Source organism: Phyllobates terribilis, unplaced genomic scaffold, assembly GCF_046119375.1.
Source record: "Phyllobates terribilis strain yellow unplaced genomic scaffold, ASM4611937v1 Scaffold_1__5_contigs__length_1240528914, whole genome shotgun sequence".
NCBI classification, from domain to species: domain Eukaryota; kingdom Metazoa; phylum Chordata; class Amphibia; order Anura; family Dendrobatidae; genus Phyllobates; species Phyllobates terribilis.
Window position 1 is genome coordinate 945,865,974 of NW_027362761.1, and position 20,397 is coordinate 945,886,370.

The 20,397-nt window shown below is 39.4% G+C and overlaps 1 protein-coding gene across 1 annotated transcript in view; it reads right to left on the minus strand.

Moving 5' to 3' along the window:
- Positions 1-20,397, minus strand: part of MGAT4D (MGAT4 family member D) — a 147,371-nt gene that overhangs the window by 15,742 nt on the left and 111,232 nt on the right. Inside the window, exons 9-11 of the mRNA XM_073642043.1 lie at positions 10,707-10,837; positions 6,760-6,867; positions 6,177-6,370 (exon numbers count right to left, since the gene is read on the minus strand). Coding sequence (XP_073498144.1) covers positions 6,177-6,370; positions 6,760-6,867; positions 10,707-10,837 — 433 coding nt within the window. The remainder of the gene's footprint in view (positions 1-6,176; positions 6,371-6,759; positions 6,868-10,706; positions 10,838-20,397) is intronic.

The following is a 20,397-nucleotide window of genomic DNA, read 5'->3' on the forward strand; positions in this document are numbered from 1 at the left end:
TTTTAATAGGGGCACAAGCGATCGCCCGGCAGCAGCAGCCACGCTGCTAATACACTGTGTGCCGCTATTAAGGAGCATGAATATTCAGTGCTCCCCATGCCTGTGGGCGTGGGGAGCAGTGAATATTCATTTTCTTTAGCAGCGGGGACAGTGTAGGCTGCAGCGGGCGGCTGCTGCCTCCTGTGCCCCGCTCCTCCGCCGCAACCGCTCCCCCCACACAGTATATACATATATACCCCCCCAGCAACATTCGGACTATAAGACGCACCCACCATTTTCCTCCAAAATTTTGGAGGAAAAAAGTACGTCTTAATAGTCCGAAAAATACGGTACATACAAAAACAATACAATAATCTTGATGGGTGAGGATACAGAAGGTGAGGGTAGAGCTGGTCTTGCAGCAGTATGGTGGAGCGAGGGGTTACTGCAGGTTGTAGGCTTGTCGGAAGAGGTAGGTCTTCAGATTCTGTTTTAAGGTTTCCACGGTAGGCAAGAGTCTAATGTGTTGGGGTAGAGAGTTCCAGAGTAGGGGGGATGCACAGGAGAAATCTTGTATGCAATTGTGGGAAGAGGAGATAAGAGGGGACTAGAGCAGGAGATCTTGTGAGGATTGGAGGTTGCGTGCAGGTATGTATCAGGAGACTAGGTCACAGATATATGGAGGAGACAGGTTATGGATGGCTTTGTATGTCGTGGTTAGGGTTTTGAACTGGAGTCCCTGGGCAATGGGGAGCCAGTGAAGGTATTAACAGAGGAGAGGCCGGGGAATATCAGGGGGACAGGTGGATTAGTCAGGCAGCTGAGTTTAGAATAGATTGGAGGGGTGCGAGAGTCTTGGAAGGGAGGCCACAGAGCAGGAGGTTGCAGTAGTCGAGGCGGGAGATGATGAGGGCATGCACTAGTGTTTTTGCAGATTCATGGTTGAGGAATGTGCGGATCTGGGAGATATTTTTGAGTTGAAGTCGGCAGGAAAAGGAAAGGGCTTGGATATGTGGTCTGAAGGACAGATCAGAGTCAGATCATGAGGTGGGACAGGATTGTTCACATGTGGTAAGGTGTAATTTGGAGAGTGAAGAGGAAAGTTGATCTTTCATAATGGTGGAGAAGCTGGTTTTGGAGGAGGAGGATTGAGTAGGTGTGAGGAGGGGCTGGGGGGACTTTAGGCAAAAACTTTGTCTGATGGTGTCGATCTTCGGCTTGAAGAATGAGGCAAAGTCTTTCGTTGAGATGAGAGGAGAGAAAGGAGGCGCTGGGGGGCGGAGGAGAGAATTGAAGGTGTTGAATAGCTGTTTAGGGTTGTGAGACAGGGAGGATATGAGAGATGAGAAGTAGGTTTGTTTTGCTGCAGTGAGTGTGGACTTGAAGGTAGTGAGGGACTGTTTGAATGCGATGAAGTGCTTATTGTAGTGGGACCTTTTCCATCTATGCTCAGCAACCCTGGAGGCCCGTCGCAGTTCTTTGGTTAGGCTGGTGTGCCAGGGTTGCCTGTTGATTGTGCGAGCTTTGGAATGTGTGAGGGGGGCGACCGAATTGAGAGCTGCAGCTGTTGTGGTGTTGTATAAAGTGGCAGCAACATGTGCATCATGTAAGGAACTAATGTCTGTAAGAGAGAGAAGGGATTCAGAGAGTGAGTGTAAGTCAAGGTGTTTAAGATTTCTGCGAGGGTATGCAAGTTTGTGGAGTGGGGATTGTTGCCCTGGAGAGAAGAGGGTAGAGAATGTAAGTAGGTTGTGGTCAGAAAGAGGAAGGGGTGAGTTAGAGAGGTTAGACAGGGAACAGAGAAGGGTGAAGATGAGGTCCAGAGTGTGGCCATATATTGCATAAGTCCCACACCAGTATATGGGTCAATCCCAACAAGTTATCCAAACGGACAAACTCATAATCGCATCCAATAGAAAGTACTAAATTGTAAGAAATATCCCCAGGAAAAAGCATAACAAAGCCATAAATGTTATATATCATAGTAAATGTCCCAGGAGTCAAACAGACCAGTGCAAAACATATGAAAGCCTGCATAGAGTTTGCTCAAAAACACATGAAGGACTCCCAGACTATGAGAAATAAGATTCTCTAGTCTGATGAGACGAAGAAAGAACTTTTTGGTGATAATTCTCAGCAGTATGTGTGGAGAAAACCAGGCACTGCTCATCACCTGCCCAATACAATCCCAACAGTGAAACATGGTGGTGGCAGGATCATGCAATGGGGGTGTTTTTCAGCTGCAGGGACAGGACGACTTGTTGCAATTGAAGGAAACATGAATGCAGCCAAGTACAGAGATATCCTGGATGAAAACCTCTTCCAGAATGCTCAGGACCTCACACTTGGCTGAAGGTTCACCTTCCAACAAGACAATGACCCTAAGCACACCGCTAAAATAACAAAGGAGTGGCTTCAGAACAACTCTGTGACCAGTCTTGACTGGCCCAGCCAGAGCCCTGACCTAAACCCAATTGAGCATCTCTGGAGAGACTTGAAAATGGCTGTCCACCAACGTTCATCATCCAACCTGACGAAACTGGAGGGGATCTGCAAGGAAGAATGGCAGAGGATCCCCAAATCCAGGTGTGAAAAACTTGTTGCATCATTCCCAAGAAGACTCATGGCTTTACTAGCTCAAAATGGTGCTTCTACTGAATACAGAGCAAAGGGTCTGAATATTTATGACGATGTGATATTTCAGTTTTTTTGCAAAAAATTCTACATTTCTGTTTTTTTCAGTCAAGATGGGGTGCAGAGTATACTTTAATGAGAAAAAAAATGAACTTTTTAGAATTTACCAAATGGCTGCAATGAAACAAAGAGTGAAAAATTTAAAGGGGTCTGAATAGATTCTGTAGTGTGTGTGTGTGTGTGTGTGTGTGTGTGTGTGTGTGTGTGTGTGTGTATGTATGTATACACACATATATATATATATATATATATATATATATACACACACATATATATACACAAACATATACACACATACACACACGTGGTCAAAATTGTTGGTACCCTTCGTTTAATGAAAGAAAATCCCACAATGGTCACAGAAGTAACTTGAATCTGACAAAAGTAATAAATTAAAAATCTACGAAAATGAACAAATGAAAGTCAGACATTGCTTTTCAACCCTGCTTCCACAGAATTAAAAAAAAAATTAAACTCATGAAATAGGCCTGGACAGAAATTATGATACTCAACTTAATATTTTGTTGAACAACCTTTTGAGGCAATCACTGCAATTAGACGATTCCTGTAACTGTCAATGAGACTTCTGCACCTCTCGACAGGTATTTTGGCCCACTCCTCATGAGCAAACTGCTCCAGTTGTCTCGTGTTTGAAGGTTGCCTTTTCCAGACAGTATGTTTCAGCTCTTTCCAAAGATGCTCAATAGGATTTAGGTCAGGGCTCAGAAGGCCACTTCAGAATAGTCCAATGTTTTCCTCTTAGCCATTCTTGGGTGTTTTTAGCTGTGTGTTTTGGGTCATTATCCTGTTGCAAGACCCATGACCTGCGACTGAAACCAAGCTTTCTGACACTGGGCAGCACATTTCTCTCTAGAATCCCTTGATAGTCTTGAGATTTCATTGTACCCTGCACAGATTCAAGACACCTGTGCCAGATGCAGCAAAGCAGCCCCAGAACATAACAGAGCCTCCTCCATGTTTCACAGTAGGGACAGTGTTCTTTTCTTGATATGCTGCATTTTTCCATCCGTGAACATAGAGCCGAGATTCCATGCAAAAAACTTCCATTTTTGTCTCATCTGTCCATATGGCATGCTCCCAGAAGCTTTGTGGCTTGTCAACATGTAGTTTGGCAAATTCCAGTCTGGCTTTTTGATGATTTTTTTTCAACAATGGTGATCTCCTTGGCCGTCTCCCATAAAGTCCACTTTGGATCAAACAACGATGGATGGTGCTATCTGACACGGATGTTCCTTGAGCTTGAAGTTCACCTTTAATCTCTTTAGAAGTTTTCCTGGGCTGTTTTGTTACCATTCGTATTATCCGTCGCTTTGATTTGTCATCAATTTTCCTCCTGCGGCCACGTCCAGGGAGGTTGGCTACAGTCCCATGAATCTTAAATTTCTGAATAATATGTGCAACTGTAGTCACAGGAACATCAAGCTGCTTGGAGATGGTCTTATAACCTTTACCTTTAACATGCTTGTCTATAATTTTCTTTATAATCTCCTGAGACAACTCTTTGCTTCCTCTGGTCCATGTTGAGTGTGGTACACACCATGTCACCAAACAGCACAGTGAGTATATACAGGCCCACTGACTGATTAGAAGATTGTAGACACCTGTGATGCTAATTAGTGGACACAAATTGATTTAACATGTCCCTTTTGTCACATTTTCAGGGGTACCATAATTTCTGTCCAGATCTATTTCATGAGTTTAATTTTTTTTTAAATTCTGTGGAAGCTTTACTTAATCAGTCAGAATGCTGAATACAAAAATTTAACAAAGATGGAACAACAACCATCTCACAGATATATATGTCCAGGCCGACCATGGAAGTTAACACCTAAACAGAAGTATCTTCTGTTGAAAAGGTCTGAAGAGAATTGACATGCAAGTTCACTGCAGTTAGCTAGAGAAGTAGAAAATCAAACCAGGGGAGTGTTTCCCGTGACACAATACGGTGTACACTGCAGAGGAATAGCATGCTTGGGTGTTGGCCACAAAGGAAGCCTCTTCTAAAGTCCATGCACAGAAAAGCCCACCTAAAATTGACAAAGGCCCATGCTGAAAAATATGAAGACTACTGGAACTCTATACTCTATAGTGATGAGACCAAAATAAATGTTTTTGGAACTGATGCCTTCAAAACTCTATGGTGTCACAAAGGTGAGAAATAGAAGGAAAAATGTATGGTTCCTACAGTGAAACATGGTTGTGGCAGTATCATTATGTGGGGCTGTAGTAGTGCTGCTGGTGTCAGGGAGGCACATTTCATGGATGGTATCATGGATGTACAGATGTACTGCTCTATATTAAAGAAGAAGATGCTACTATCACTCCGTGCCCTTGGTAGATGTGCACTTTTCCAACATGACAATGATCCAAAACACACATTTAAGGCCACTGTTGCATATCTGATGAAGAACAGGGTGAAAGTGATGCAGTGGCCAAATAGGTCTCTTGATCTCATCTCAATCTAACCCCTATGGGGAATTCTGAAGAGACAAGTTGAGCATCACTCTTCATCCAGCATCCAGGCTCTAAAAGAGGTTGTTCTTGAATAACGGAAAAAACTGATGTTACAATATGTTGCCAACTTGGTAATTCAATGCCTAGAAGACTTGGTGTTGTCGTTAAAAAAATCATGGAGGTCACTCAAAATACTAGATGTAGTAGGTTTTTGGATGTGTGGTGTATTCATCTTTGCATCAACTGATTTGAGTAAAACTGAGGATTTTGTAATGAAAGATATATTATTAACCTTATTTCATGCTATGGGTTGTACAAAAATGTTGTATGAAACTCAGTTTTGTCAAAATTTTGGAACATGTTTTTGAGTTCAGTGAGATATTGATTAAAATCTTACTTTTTAAAGGGGGTGTACTCATTTATGCTGAGCACTGGATATACAGCACATGCATATATTTACATACAGTACTCCAATGAGCAGTTTTGTCTGGCCTGGATTTATGCCACATATGCTATCAAGACAAGGGTTCTTTTAACCCTTTATTTGGAAGTATCAGCCCTTATTTAGTATTACTGTTTCCGTTTTTAATACACAACTAATAAAATATAAGAATTTTAGGGGCATTGTTGTTATTTCTGTGAACTCTCTGATATAGTCCCCGGTTTCATTTATACCTTTAGTATTTTGTGAAATACACCATCACAAAATTTCCACAGCAATTCCACCAAAAACGTAATTACACGTACACAGACAAATCTATATGTCTGCGGATTGCTAAACAAAAAGAAAAAAATACAATGATTTCCGCTCCTGGAAATGATAGTATAGCCCTCTGCCAGTCTCTGTACAAACCCGGCCTTCTACAATGATTAAGTAACTGCTGCAGCCTTTAACTAGCAGTAGCAGTCACATGAATAAAGAAGTTATCACAGGAGGCAGAGGCTATACAGAGACCGGCAGGGGACCAGAAGCAGGAGACAACGGTAGGCAAATTAATTCCAGATATGAACGGTAACAGCGAACGTACCCCTCTAGCAGCAAAGGGTCTTCAAACTCAAAAAGGATGTAATCCCCAGCCACAGGGGAGAAGGACCAGAAATACTCATCCCCCCTGTAGGCTTTCTCCAGGTTGTAATGCTGGTAAGCTTTCAGGCTAGTGTCGAGTCTAGCATTAGGATTCAGATGAGGCTTGTGTAACACTTTCTTGTCAAAGTCTTTATCCTGCCGGTAAAGACACATATAACTAGATAACTAGTAAACTAGTAAATCATTGCAAGCAGCTAAGTATTACAATAAACGGCACATTAAAAAATATCCATCCACTAATGGCATCAGTTTCCAAAATGGAAATAACCTAAGCGAAGAAAACATTTCTTGTATTTCTAATCTGTAAGTAGTATAACAAATATTATAAGGGGAGCATTTAGCACTATTATGACATTTGATTCAGCCATAAACTTAAAATACTACTTCACTAGAGGTCAAGCAGATTAGAGTGGGCTATAGTACAGTATGACTGCACACATATTTAAAGGGGCAGTCCAGTCTTACAAATGAGCATATGTTCTGCATAAGGGGAATAGTAGAACTAAAACACAAAATAAACATACCTTTAGATTCTGTATTTTTCCAACCAATGAGGAATGTGTCCCAACATGTTGGAACAAGGACGGACGATACCGAATTCGCAAGTTGGACTTTTGACGGTCACAATGTTTCTAAAAAGAACAGCAAAACTGATTGTGCTTGATACTATAGGATCCGTGTATTTAAGAATTTCATAATCATATTGGCATCCAGCAGTTTTCACTCAGGGCAAAAATAAAAGTTCATTGCCCTAGCCCTATATGACATTACCCAGGCCAAGGCAGAGTGGCTTGCAGGTGCCCATCTTGTACCCAAAACTGGGGTAAATGCACCACTGTTCCTTCCTTAACGGTGTAACCCATCACAATCCCCTCCTTAACTGTGTCCGCACACAAACCAAAGTTTATCTGGAGGTGGTATAAAATTAAATGCAGTAGGCTAATAAGGCAGCAGAGAAAGCATAAAGGCTACTAGGGGGTAGCAAAGAAAACATATCAAGAATGACCTTTTTTCCTTGCAAATTGTTTTTAACTGTTCAGCTACATCCAAATAATACATTTCCCTCATTCATAAGTGTACGTCTCTTCTATATACGGTAATAATAAACTGGCTACTTGGTTAAATGTGTGATTAGATGCTTTATTGTCTCTAAATAGTAATTCAAGTGTAATGTGCCAGCTACTGCTCATATATAAAGTACTGAGGTCCACTCCTACACAGAGGCCAACTGGAGGATTCACCAGTTCCATTGTGTGTCTGTCCGAGTCTGCCAAAACCAGGAGTGTCTCCAAATCAAAGAACAGGCTTGTGGCACACAGTAAGTAATGTCATACCTTTATTTTATGGGTTGGTACATTTATGGAAATGTCAAATGTGTATGGTTGTTCATATTTTACTACTTTTGTTTAATCAGTAACCTGCCTGTTCTGGACTACTTCTGTGTGAGATGTCATGACACCCTGCTCTGCTCTCACTGCAGAATGATTACAAGTTGAGCACGCCAGATATGAGTGTGATTACCGATATATCTCAGGAAAAGCAGTGTGGTTGGAGTGACAATATAAGAAAGATTTTAGTTATCTGTGATTTCTAACCATCCTGGAGATTAGAACAGGAGAGGAAAGCTGTCTGACATGCATCTTATCAAGGGAATGTGCAGTGTCATATTTTCTATAATGCGTTAGCAAAGCAATCTATTAGCCCATGTTTTTGGCATGTCCAGATTAGCTGGTTATAGGTCCCCTATCTGTCACTGCAATTCATCAGAATCTGCAACTACATCACAGCGAACCGATGGTTTGACAGAAGGAGCCCCTTTTTCCCATAGTTGCTGAAGTCACTTATAACTGCAAGATTAAAGAGGTTAAAGCAATAGTGCTTTCCTGCTACGTCTCATCTAGGACTGCTGCTGTATAATACTGGAGCGCTCATTGGACTCAGCAGCAGCATTGATCACTGCTACTCTGCCAATTCATCTGGCTATAAATTGGTGCTGAAGAAATAAGAGTACTGATGGAGCAGCATCTGACCAGAAGACCAGTCCATCAGTAGCCTCCATTAGAAAAGAAGCTTTCCCATGCTCCATCAGCAGCCATTGCATTATATATCTAACAAGAGAGGATGGTATGCAATAAGGAACAGGGAGCTAAAATTAACAAGAGAATCCAATATGTAAGGTATGGTGGCGTACATAACAAGAGAGGGGACTGTGTAATAAGGGGTGGCAATATACATAATGAGAAGAGATATTTTTATATTATATCTATCTATATATACATACACACACAGTACAGACCAAAAGTTTGGACACACCTCATTTAAATATTTTTCTGTATTTTCATGACTATGAAAATTGTACATTCACACTGAAGGCATCAAAACTATGAATTAACACATGTGGAATTATATACTTAACAAAAAAGTGTGAAACAACTGAAAATATGTCTTATATTCTAGGTTCTTCAAAGTAGCCACCTTTTGCTTTGATGACTGCTTTGCACACTCTTGGCATTCTCTTAATGAGCTTCAAGAGGTAGTCACCGGAAATGGTCTTCCAACAATCTGGAAGGAGTTCCCAGAGATGCTTAGCACTTGTTGGCCCTTTTACCTTCACTCTGCGGTCCAGCTCACCCCAAACCATCTCGATTGGGTTCAGGTCTGATGACTGTGGAGGTCAGGTCATCTGGCGTAGCACCCCATCACTCTCCTTCTTGGTCAAATAGCCCTTACACAGCCTGGAGATGTGTTTGGGGTCATTATCCTGTTGAAAAATAAATGGAGGTCTAACTAAACGCAAACCGGATAGAATAGCATGCTGCTGCAAGATGCTGTGGTAGCCATGCTGGTTCAGTATGCCTTCAATTTTGAATAAATCCCCAACAGTGTCACCAGCAAAGCACCCCCACACCATCACACCTCCTCCATGCTTCACGATGGGAACCAGGCACGTAGAGTCCATCCGTTCACCTTTTCTGTGTCGCACAAAGACACGGTGGTTGGAACCAAAGATCTCAAATTTGGACTCATCAGACCAAAGCATAGATTTCCACTGGTCTAATGTCCATTCCTTGTGTTCTTTAGCTCAAACAAGTCTCTTCTGCTTGTTGCCTGTCCTTAGCAGTGGTTTCCTAGCAGCTATTTTACCATGAAGGCCTGCTGCACAAAGTCTCCTCTTAACAGTTGTTGTAGAGATGTCTGCTGCTAGAACTGTGTGTGGCATTGACCTGGTCTCTAATCTGAGCTGCTGTTAACCTGCGATTTCTGAGGCTGGTGACTCGGATAAACTTATCCTCAGAAGCAGAGGTGACTCTTGGTCTGCCTTTCCTGGGGCGGTCCTCATGTGAGCCAGTTTCTTTGTAGCGATTGATGATTTTTGCAATTGCACTTGGAGACACTTTCAAAGTTTGCCCAATTTTTCGGACTGACTGACCTTCATTTCTTAAAGTAATGATGGCCACTCGTTTTTCTTTACTTAGCTGCTTTTTTCTTGCCATAATACAAATTCTAACAGTCTATTCAGTAGGACTATCAGCTGTGTATCCACTTGACTTCTGCACAACACAACTGATGGTCCCAACCCCATTTATAAGGCAAGAAATCCCACTTATTAAACCTGACAGGGCACACCTGTGAAGTGAAAACCATTTCCGGTGACTACCTCTTGAAGCTCATCAAGAGAATGCCAAGAGTGTGCAAAGCAGTCATCAAAGCAAAAGGTGGCTACTATGAAGAACCTAGAATATAAGACATATTTTCAGTTGTTTCACACTTTTTTGTTAAGTATATAATTCCACATGTGTTAATTCATAGTTTTGATGCCTTCAGTGTGAATGTACAATTTTCATAGTCATGAAAATACAGAAAAATCTTTAAATGAGAAGGTGTGTCCAAACTTTTGGTCTGTACTGTATATATACTAGCTATTGAACCCGTTCTACGCCCGGGTGGCGAGCATTTTTATTGGAATATCGTCTCCCATCATACACACACATATTTATATATATATATATATATATATATATATATATATATATATATATATATATATATATATATATATATATATATATATATATATATATATATATATACACACACATACACATACACACACACACCTAATATATTAAATTATTTGTAGCTTGGTAGTCATAAAAGGTGGGGGGCCCAAACACATTTCTTGCACAAGGGCCCCAAGCTGTAAGTGTCCGCCCCTGCATCTGGTGGGGGGTGGGCAATGAGCAGCCGCTGATTGGTTGCAGACTTCACATTGCATCCATTTTTTTGCTATACGGAGGGAAGGTAAAGGCCCTGGGCCCACTAAGATGAATCTTTATAGTAGTGGAGAACCACTGTGATGCACTGCAATGCAGCAGTTAGTTCATACAATTTGCATTAAAGCTACAGCTTTCAATTATTTTAACTAAAAACTTTGCTATAGGTATAATATAATAAAAAAAACAACACTTACTGCATCTTTTTCAGGGTTGCACACTTTTACCCAGAGATAATGATCAAGGAGCCAGTCTATGGGTTTATCTTTGTAGAACATCAAAAAAAATTCCGCAACATATGGTAGTTCTTTACACTTGAACAGCTTTCCTAAAAAATACACAAATATATTAAATTACAAAACTGTAATGGATAACAAGCAGTATTACAGGTTTTCCATGAATGGGATACAAATGCTTGAAGTTTTCTGGATTCAAAAACTCATTCTTTGGCGTATAAAGGACAGAAATTCATCCAGGCTGTTCATAAGATTAAATCAGTTCCATACAAAATCAACAGCAGCAGTTTGTGGAAATGTTACCTTTATAGTTGCACCACTCTCATGGAAGTCAAATAACAGAGATAAAATGAAGCAGTTCTCATGTCACAGAAAATAAACCTTTGTACTGTCAACCCTCTATTTCACAATCTGGGTGTGTATGGGCATGGGAGTTTGGCCTACAGTAAAATGCTAAGTTCTCCTCATGCTTATCTCATCATATAGCGAATCAAGAAAACTACTGAAAGAACACGGCAGGACCCTTATTGTAGAAGGAAAGAATTTCACCTTTGCCAACTGGTCTAGAAAAGATTTTGCAATGTCAGTCAATTTACAGACCATTACTATTGTAAGTATAATTCTGGTCAAAATATAGCTTTTCACAAAATGCATCCAATTTGGTCAATGAACATACTCAAGTCCTTTTCTTCAGTCAGTACTCATTTCCTAGAGATGTTAGGACAGTACTGTAAGCTCCATTTGACAGGAGCTGGCACATAATCCATGGGTGGGACGTCAATGCTCTGCAACTACAGCCGATAACTGTAGGACATGGGTTGAGTGGGGTGGGGGAGTACAAACCATTGCTGCTGTAGCTAAATCAAGTAGCAGTGGTTGCCAAAGAGTTAACAGAAATATCTTATGGCCTAATACCCCTACTAATGACCATGAGGGGTGCAATCACTAAACAAAGAAGACTGGGGTATGTTTATTGACCCCAATTGATGTTGTAAAAAAATGGTATCTTGCCCAGAGTTTGCTGGTTGTCTTTGTAAACACCATTCAATCATCATGACCTATTAGGGAATACAGACATCATAGTGAAGCGTTACCCACACTCAGGTGGGCCCGGGTGTTGCCCATTTATTTGAAACAATGGTTTATAATGCAGTCTTCCTGAAGAGGCTGCTGCAGGGAAAAGACGTGGTTGAGTTTCAGAAGCAATATTCATGGAGATCAGTTGACCACTGGGCCAGCTTTAAAAAAAAAAAAATTCTAAATAAAAAAATACACTTATGTAAAGCATTAAAATAAATTATTTCCCCTACATAGAGTTAATGTGTTTAAAATAAAGATTATTGCTATTACTATTATTACTACATATATACAAATTGGGAGACACACCTATATTGATATTAAATCATTATTATGACACTGTGTGCACCCTTCCATATAAGAAAATGAATAAATAAAGAAGGGGTGGGCGGGCTGGCTCTCTAAACATCAAACTTTTTTAAAATTATTCTTAAAAATAGCTATCTGGTCCAAGGCCCCATTAAGCCTTTACCAGGACTGATGCTCATCTGCTGCCTTTTTCTAGATGTTTCCTCCCCCTTATGTCTGTGTCTCGTGTCAATGTTATTCAATCACATTTCTATATGTTTGAGAATAAGTATATGCTTGACTAATGCTATATGATGTTATGGTAAAACCTTCAATAAAGTTTTGAATTGTAAAAAATAGCTATCAACAATAGACTGTAGTTAATAGGAAAAAGTTGAATCGGCACTTTCAAATGCAATAAATATATTATATATTTTCTTTCTTATTAGTACAAATCCACAAAAAAAGTTTGTGAATACAGATGGCTTGAGAAAAACAGACTAATAATTGTAATAAATAAGAATGCATACATTTTTATTGCATTTGGAAGTGAGGGTTCAACTTTTTCCTTTTAACCCATTCACATTAGACCATCCAGACATCATTTTGATTGAGGATATGGTAAACCCTGTTTTGTTATCTTTGCCTTTCGGATTACACTGTAGCTATTGTCTTGTCTTATTTGTATGGAATGTGCACACAAAAAATAAATAAATACAATATATATATGTATACATACACACATATGCAGCAGGTGAAATAAACATTGAACACCACCAATTTTTTAAGTAAATATTTTTCTAAAGGTGCTAAATATTTCTAAATATTTCAGTGCTCTGGTATAGTAAAGTTTTGGGATTAGGGTTAAATTGGGAGGATTACAAACTGTTCTTTCATTATTCTATTATAGAAGTTAAATTGGTAAATTTATAAGCTATACCAAGATGAAAATAGTAACTTGGAATGTAAAGGGACTACAGTCCCCACATAAGAGAATGATGGTTTTGAGACATCTTAGTAGATGTTGCTCTATTACAGAAAACACACTTCAAAGAGCAAAATTTTTTAGAATGAATAAATTCCATATGGGTAGGTGAGGTATATACAGTTAGGTCCATATATATTTGGACAGAGACAACATTTTTCTAATTTTGGTTCTAGACATTACCACAATGAATTTTAAACAAAACAATTCAGATGCAGTTGAAGTTCAGACTTTCATTTGAGGGTATCCACATTAAAATTGGATGAAGGGTTTAGGAGTTTCAGCTCCTTAACATGTGCCACCCTGTTTTTAAAGGGACCAAAAGTAATTGGACAATTGACTCCAAGGCTATTTCATGGAGAGGTGTGGGCAATCCCTTCATTATGTCATTCTCAATTAAGCAGATAAAAGGCCTGGAGTTGATTTGAGGTGTGGTGCTTGCATTTGGAAGGTTTTGCTGTGACGTAAACATGCGGTCAAAGGAGCTCTCCATGCAGGTGAAACAAGCCATCCTTAAGCTGCAAAAACAGAAAAAACCCATCCGAGAAATTGCTACAATATTAGTAGTGGCAAAATTTACAGTTTGGTACATCCTGAAAAAGAAAGAAAGAAAGAACTGGTGAACTCATCAATGCAAAAAGACCTGGGCGCCCACGGAAGACAACAGTGGTGGATGATCGCAGAATAATCTCCATGGTGAAGAGAAACCCCTTCACAACAGCCAACCAAGTGAACAACACTCTCCAGGAGATAGGCGTATCAATATCCAAATCTACCATAATGAGAAGACTGCATGAAAGTAAATACAGAGAGTTCACTGCATGGTGCAAGCCACTCATAAGCATCAAGAATAAAAAGGCTAGACTGGACTTTGCTAAAAAACATCTAAAAAAGCCAGCACAGTCTGGAAGAACATTCTTTGGACAGATGAAACCAAGATCAACCTCTACTAGAATGATGGAAAGAGAAAAGTATGGCAAAGGCGTGGTACAGCTCATGATCCAAAGCATACCATAACATCTGTAAAACACGGCGGAGTCAGTGTGATGGCTTGGGCATGCATGGCTGCCAGTGGCACTGGGTCACTAGTGTTTATTGATGATGTGACACAGGACAGAAGCAGCCAAATGAATTCTGATGTATTCAGAGCCATACTGTGTGCTCAGATCCAGCCAAATGCAGCCAAACTGATTGGTCGTCGTTTCATACTACAGATGGAGAATGACCCAAAACATAAAGCCAAAGCAACCCAGGAGTTTATTAAAGCAAAGAAGTGGAATATTCTTGAATGGCCAAGTCAGTCACCTGATCTCAACACAATTGAGCATGCATTTCACTTGTTAAAGACTAAACTTCAGACAGAAAGGCCCACAAACAAACAGCAACTGAAAACCACCGCTGTGAAGGCCTGGCAGAGCATCAAAAAGGAGGAAAAACAGCGTCTGGTGATGTCCATGAGTTCAAGACTTCAGACAGTCATTGCCAACAAAGGGTTTTCAACCAAGTACTAGAAATGAGCATTTTATTTACAATTATTTAATTTGTCCAATTACTTTTGGTCCCTTTAAAAACAGGGTGGCACATGTTAAGGAGCTGAAACTCCTAAACCCTTCATCCAATTTTAATGTGGATACCCTCAAATGAAAGCTGAAAGTCTGAACTTCAACTGCATCTGAATTGTTTTGTTTAAAATTCATTGTGGTAATGTCTAGAACCAAAATTAGAAAAATGTTGTCTCTGTCCAAATATATATGGACCTAACTGTAGATCTCCAGCAAAAAAACAAAAAAAGCAGGGGTCATGGTATTGATACACAGGCGAGCAAACTGTAGGGTTATTTCACGAGATAATGAGGAGTCAGGCAAAATGTTAAAAATCTTATTAGATAGTCCAATTGGACTTGTAAAATTGTAGAATATATAAGCGTCGAATGAAAATACCAAAACATTCTTTCAAGATCTGGAAAAACAGGTACTTGAGAATGAGGAAAGAATATTATTATAGGAGAGGATTCAAATTTATCGGAGGATAGATCTGGGTCAAAAGGAAAACCAGAAACAGAAAGAACACATGATAAAATACTGGCTGCAAATACTGGCTGCTTTTATAGAAAATAGCAATATGTGGTATCGTGAGTGCACTCACTTTTCACATGTTCATAATACATGGTCCAGGATTGATTATATTTCAATATCGCACAATCTGCTTAACAGAGTCAATTGCGTAAGCATACAGACTTAATCATATCAGACCATGCGCAGGTATTACTATCTTTTTCCGACATATTATGGAGATTCACTGTATATCTGACATAAGAAGAACATTTTTAAGTATCTTCTGAAACTTGGTGATTTGAGTTTGGCTTAGATAATAAGGAGCATGAGGAGGATTCTCATTTATACTGGGACACAGCAAAAGCGGTACCTAGAGGAAGAATAACGGCATATGTAAAATCTTTAAAAAATAAAGCATTAATGGCTTACAAGGAAGCAAGCAAAGTAACGAGAAAACTATACACAACATATATAAGTTACCCCACCACAACTAACCGAGATAAATAGGTTAAAGCTAAATCTGAATTCGACTTGTGTTTGGATAGACTGGAGCGGTTAAAGGGCCAACAGAATCAGTGGACTTTTTAAATTCAGTAATAAAGCTGGGTCACTTCTAGCACGATTGGCAAATGGAAAGAAACCTAGACATTCATAAATTTAAGAGATGATGAAGGAAAAATATAAAAATGATCCAAAAAAAATAAATGAAATCCTTAGCAGCTATTACATAGCACTATATAAACAAGATGTAGTAGATGGGATGAAGGGTAAAGACAATGACACTATCTATCATAAAGGACTCAGACAAGGAATCAATAAATTCAGTGATTAGGGAAGAAGAAGCGAGGAAAACAATAAAAATATTAAAAAATAAGGCATCAGGTCCAGATGTCATTTAAGTTGTTAAATGAGGATATCACGCCAACTTTGGTAAACGTATTCAATTACACATTGCAAAACAAAATCTTTGGGTAATATGGTATATATCAAGGTGCTAAATAGAACAAGGTAAAGATAAGACTGATCCAAGTTCTTATAGACCCATTTCCTTGATAAATCAAGATATCAAAATATTAGCTGATCGTCTGGCTGAGTTAATACCTTCACTTATAGGTCCATATCAAGTAAGATTTGTTAAAAACAGAGCAGCAGCCTTTAACATTAGGATGGTATTGGCAGTTCAGGCTGGGATAAGGTGAGTGGGTATAGTAGACGGTAATCCAGCGTTACTAGCCCTAGATGCGGAGAAAGCTTTTGAAAATATAACTTGGAAGTGATTAAATTAAATATTGGATAGGTTTGGAGTAACAGGTATTTTTAGAAATTATTTAATGGCCCTTTACTTTAACCAACAAGCCAAAATATTTACACCTGGCTTCTTGTCAGATTCGATTCAACTGCAAAAGGGGATGAGACAGGGATGCCCACTCTCGCATCTACTATTTGATCTAGCCAGTGAACCACTGGCTCAATTCGAAATTATTTTATTAAAGTGGATAGCAAACAAATTAAAATAATGTGACATGCTCATCTATAATATAGAAAACATTATTTTTACAAATGTTGATTGCTGATAGTAAGTTTCAGTCTGCAGTCTTTGTCCCTTCATTCATTCATTTTCAGCACCACTAACCCAATGTGCATCTTGCCGTCTGCTCTTCGTTGTACAGTTTTCTCTTGTGGAAGTCTCCTTCCAAGTAATACATGCTGGATGTGAGGTCTGTGCCTATGCAAGGTGCTGATTAAATTACTTGCTTTTAATGTAGCAGCGCAAATTCATTCCTGGAGTAACTTTCTCTTGATATTTCTCTACTGATATTGATAACATATCCTAAAAGTAAATCATCCGTATCCTAGTAGTGGAAAACCCCTTCCAGGACTCGTGGCACAGTCTGCAGCAGCAAACGGTAGGACATTTGTAATGAAGAATATTTTTAAAAAAAAGTGGCTTAATTTTAGAGCCAAAAAAAAAAACGTTGGTACAGTCTGAAATCATTTTTAACCCCTTCATAACCTTGCAGTTTTCTGTTTTTGCGCTATAGTTTTTTCCTCCCCTTCTTCCAAGAGCCTTAACTTTTTTATTTTTCCTTCAATATAGCCGTATGAGGGCTTGTTTTTTCTGGGATGATTTGTACTTTTGAATGACACCATTTATTTTACCATATAGTGTACTAGAAAATGAGAAGTGCAGTGAAATTACAATCCTTTTTTTTTTTTTTTTTTTTAATAGTCCCCTTAGGAGACTTGAAGCTGCAATCATCCGATCGCCTGTGCTATACATAGCAATGCGTCACGTTTCTATATAATGATCTAGAAATGTGAGGATTATAAATTAACAGCATAAAAGTATACTCAAAAAGTATAAGTCTATATTATAAATGTCCACAAAGGTGCATGTTTTAGGATTGACCTATATTGCCTCTCGCAGGTATAAGACAGTTCATTCATTGCAGGTACCGTCCCTCTGAGTAAATACATGCTGACAGGACCTTATGTTTCTATATAAACATTTATGAATGGAGGAAACCACAAACTGATGCACCAGTAGATTGGCTTTGGACTGCTAATATTCTGCCTCTCCTCAATCAATAAATAAAATGTTTACTCGGATGGCATTAGATAATGTAGTCTGGCAACCTGCTAAGAGTTCTTCTCAGAAGCACTTACATGGAACACAAGGTCAGATGTAACATTCAGGCTTGTTTTCAGTAAGGATTCTGGAGTCTGCACAGTTACCAGCATACATATATTGCATGGACTATTCACAGTATTCCTATGTAGTGCAGTAAGCTCAGTAATATTTATCACTACCACTTTAAAGGGACCGCCCCAATCATTTCTCCCCCCAAACGATGATCACAATAGGACATAAAATTCTCATAGATGCCAATCCCACTTCCAGGATCCTCACCTAGTTAAATAGAGGGGAAAAAAACTATTTGGATGTATTCACACATGCCAGTTTTGTGGCTTTATTCTTGCAATTTTATGAAACTCCTACAAAACTGATATGTGTGCATACATTCTAAAGAATCAAGCAACACCCAATTATGAACCCCCCCAAGGGCTTTCTACAGCGAGGTGGCCCAAAAGTGATATTTCAGTGATAAAACACATAATGCGAGTTATGATGGCGGGTATTGGATCTAGTTAGTGGACATGATGGGGAAGGAAACAAATGCTTATTACAAAGGGAGGTATAATGGAATCAGTGGCTTGATACGTTTAATCCAAAAGGATTGAATGAGCAACGTAACTTTGGTATATACTTGTGAAATGTGAATAAACGGTATAAATGGATCAAGTTTATTCTTTTTTGTCTTTTCACAAAACAACTCCTGCAATGTGGTGAATGTACTGACAGAATGTGGGTCTCGTGATCAGTGATGTCCGTCTCCGACGTGTGATGAGAGCACGCGAGGGAAAGGAGGCAAAGCCTCAGACACACTGCGTGTATTATATGTTGCCACAATGCGGATTGTAGCATCTTAGCAGCGTGATATAAAAGCCCTGCTATCTGTTAGCGGGCCGGGTAACATAGCGGCTCAGTATCTCATACTGCCGTCTACACAAGATTGAAACAGTGAATGAATGCAGAATACCATGGTAAGCATTCTTACTGGTAATGACTTTAGAATATTTGTGAAGTATTGCAATTGCTGATGCCCGTGGAAATCTTAAAATTATAAATGAAGATGTTTAAGATAAAAAAGACAAATTATTTTTAAATCTATTTTATATCGTCACTGGAATAATTCCATGTGTTGGACAATGTCTGTAAAGCACTGCACAATATCTTGGCACTATGCTAGCCAGCATAGTAAATAAATTAATCCCACCCGAAAAGCGCTAGCTGGATGCCGATATATTATCATGGCCGCTGAGAGGTCCAACAATGTCCTCCATGGCCGCTATACTTAGGTCCTGCCTCTGGCTTCATCCTTGTTTGTTGGCTTGAGACGGAGTAACTTGAATATCAAAAATATTTCACACAAAATTCTATACAGCATTTACAGAAAACATCCAGCACCTGATGTGTGGGACAAGTTGGCTTGTTAATGAGAGAATATAGAAGAAGCACAAGTTGTAAGGAAGGAGAATATGACAAAGAAAAGGGTGACATATGCAGTGGCGAAACGATTGTGGTCGCAGAAGGAGAGACTCCTACCGGGCACGGTACCAGCACTATATTCAGCTTAATGTGCAGCCTATCAGACGCAAGAAGCAGGGGATGAAGGCAACAAAATGACATCACTGAATTACACTGTCTGTATTACTGTATGGGTGCCACAATGGGTGATATTATTGCTGTATGGAGGTCACAGTGAGTGATATTATTAATGTATGGGGGCCATGATGTGTGACATTATCACTGCACAGAAGGCCGCAATGGGGAACGTTATTACAGTAGGGAGGCCACAAGGAGTGACATTATTAGTATATGGGGCCACAATGTGGAACATTCCTAATTTATGGGGGCTACAAGGACTGACTTTGTTAATGTATTAAACGCAGCAGACTTGCAGAGAAAATGTTGCTTGAAAAGCTGTCCTGGGACTATAGAGACCTGTCTAGTCTGATGTGGAGTCCGGACAGCTTCTCTCTACCCAGCGCTAGATGATTAACAAGTCTCAACCTATGTATACACGAGAGATACCTGTCAATCAAATGAAGCAGGGTGGGGAACAGCTAGCTGGAAGCTTCGCTGGACTAGTCAGGTATCTCCCTATAGTTCCCAACTTACTTTTCAAACTATGGTTTCTCTGAAACAACCAAGCATTTCAGTACATTGATGAATTATGGCAATCATGTTTGTTTTATAAGCCTTACATTCTAGTGCAGTATGAATGTTTGCTTGGTTTTAAGTTGATATTGAACAACATATTGAAGCCAAAAATAGCTCTATATCTCTCCAGTTTTCATTAATTAAATATCGTCTAACAATTTTCCAACCAATCAATATGTTTTCCCCCATCTCTGGATCCCCTAGTTGTTTAGCCCAGGCCCCATACATTGATTGGCAACACAAAGGCACTAGAGTTCTTCTCATTTTTCCATATATTGTGGAGATGTTCATAGTATTTATGTCCAAAGTAATAATATTATCTAATTCGTTATGACCCATTTCTCCAGTAACATTTTGTAGATATTCCGTAATACATTTTTTTGACTTGAGCAAATTGTATAGTCTGAAAGGAGGATTACCCGTATTTGTCTATAAGTCCTGCACATCAGTCATCTCGTATCT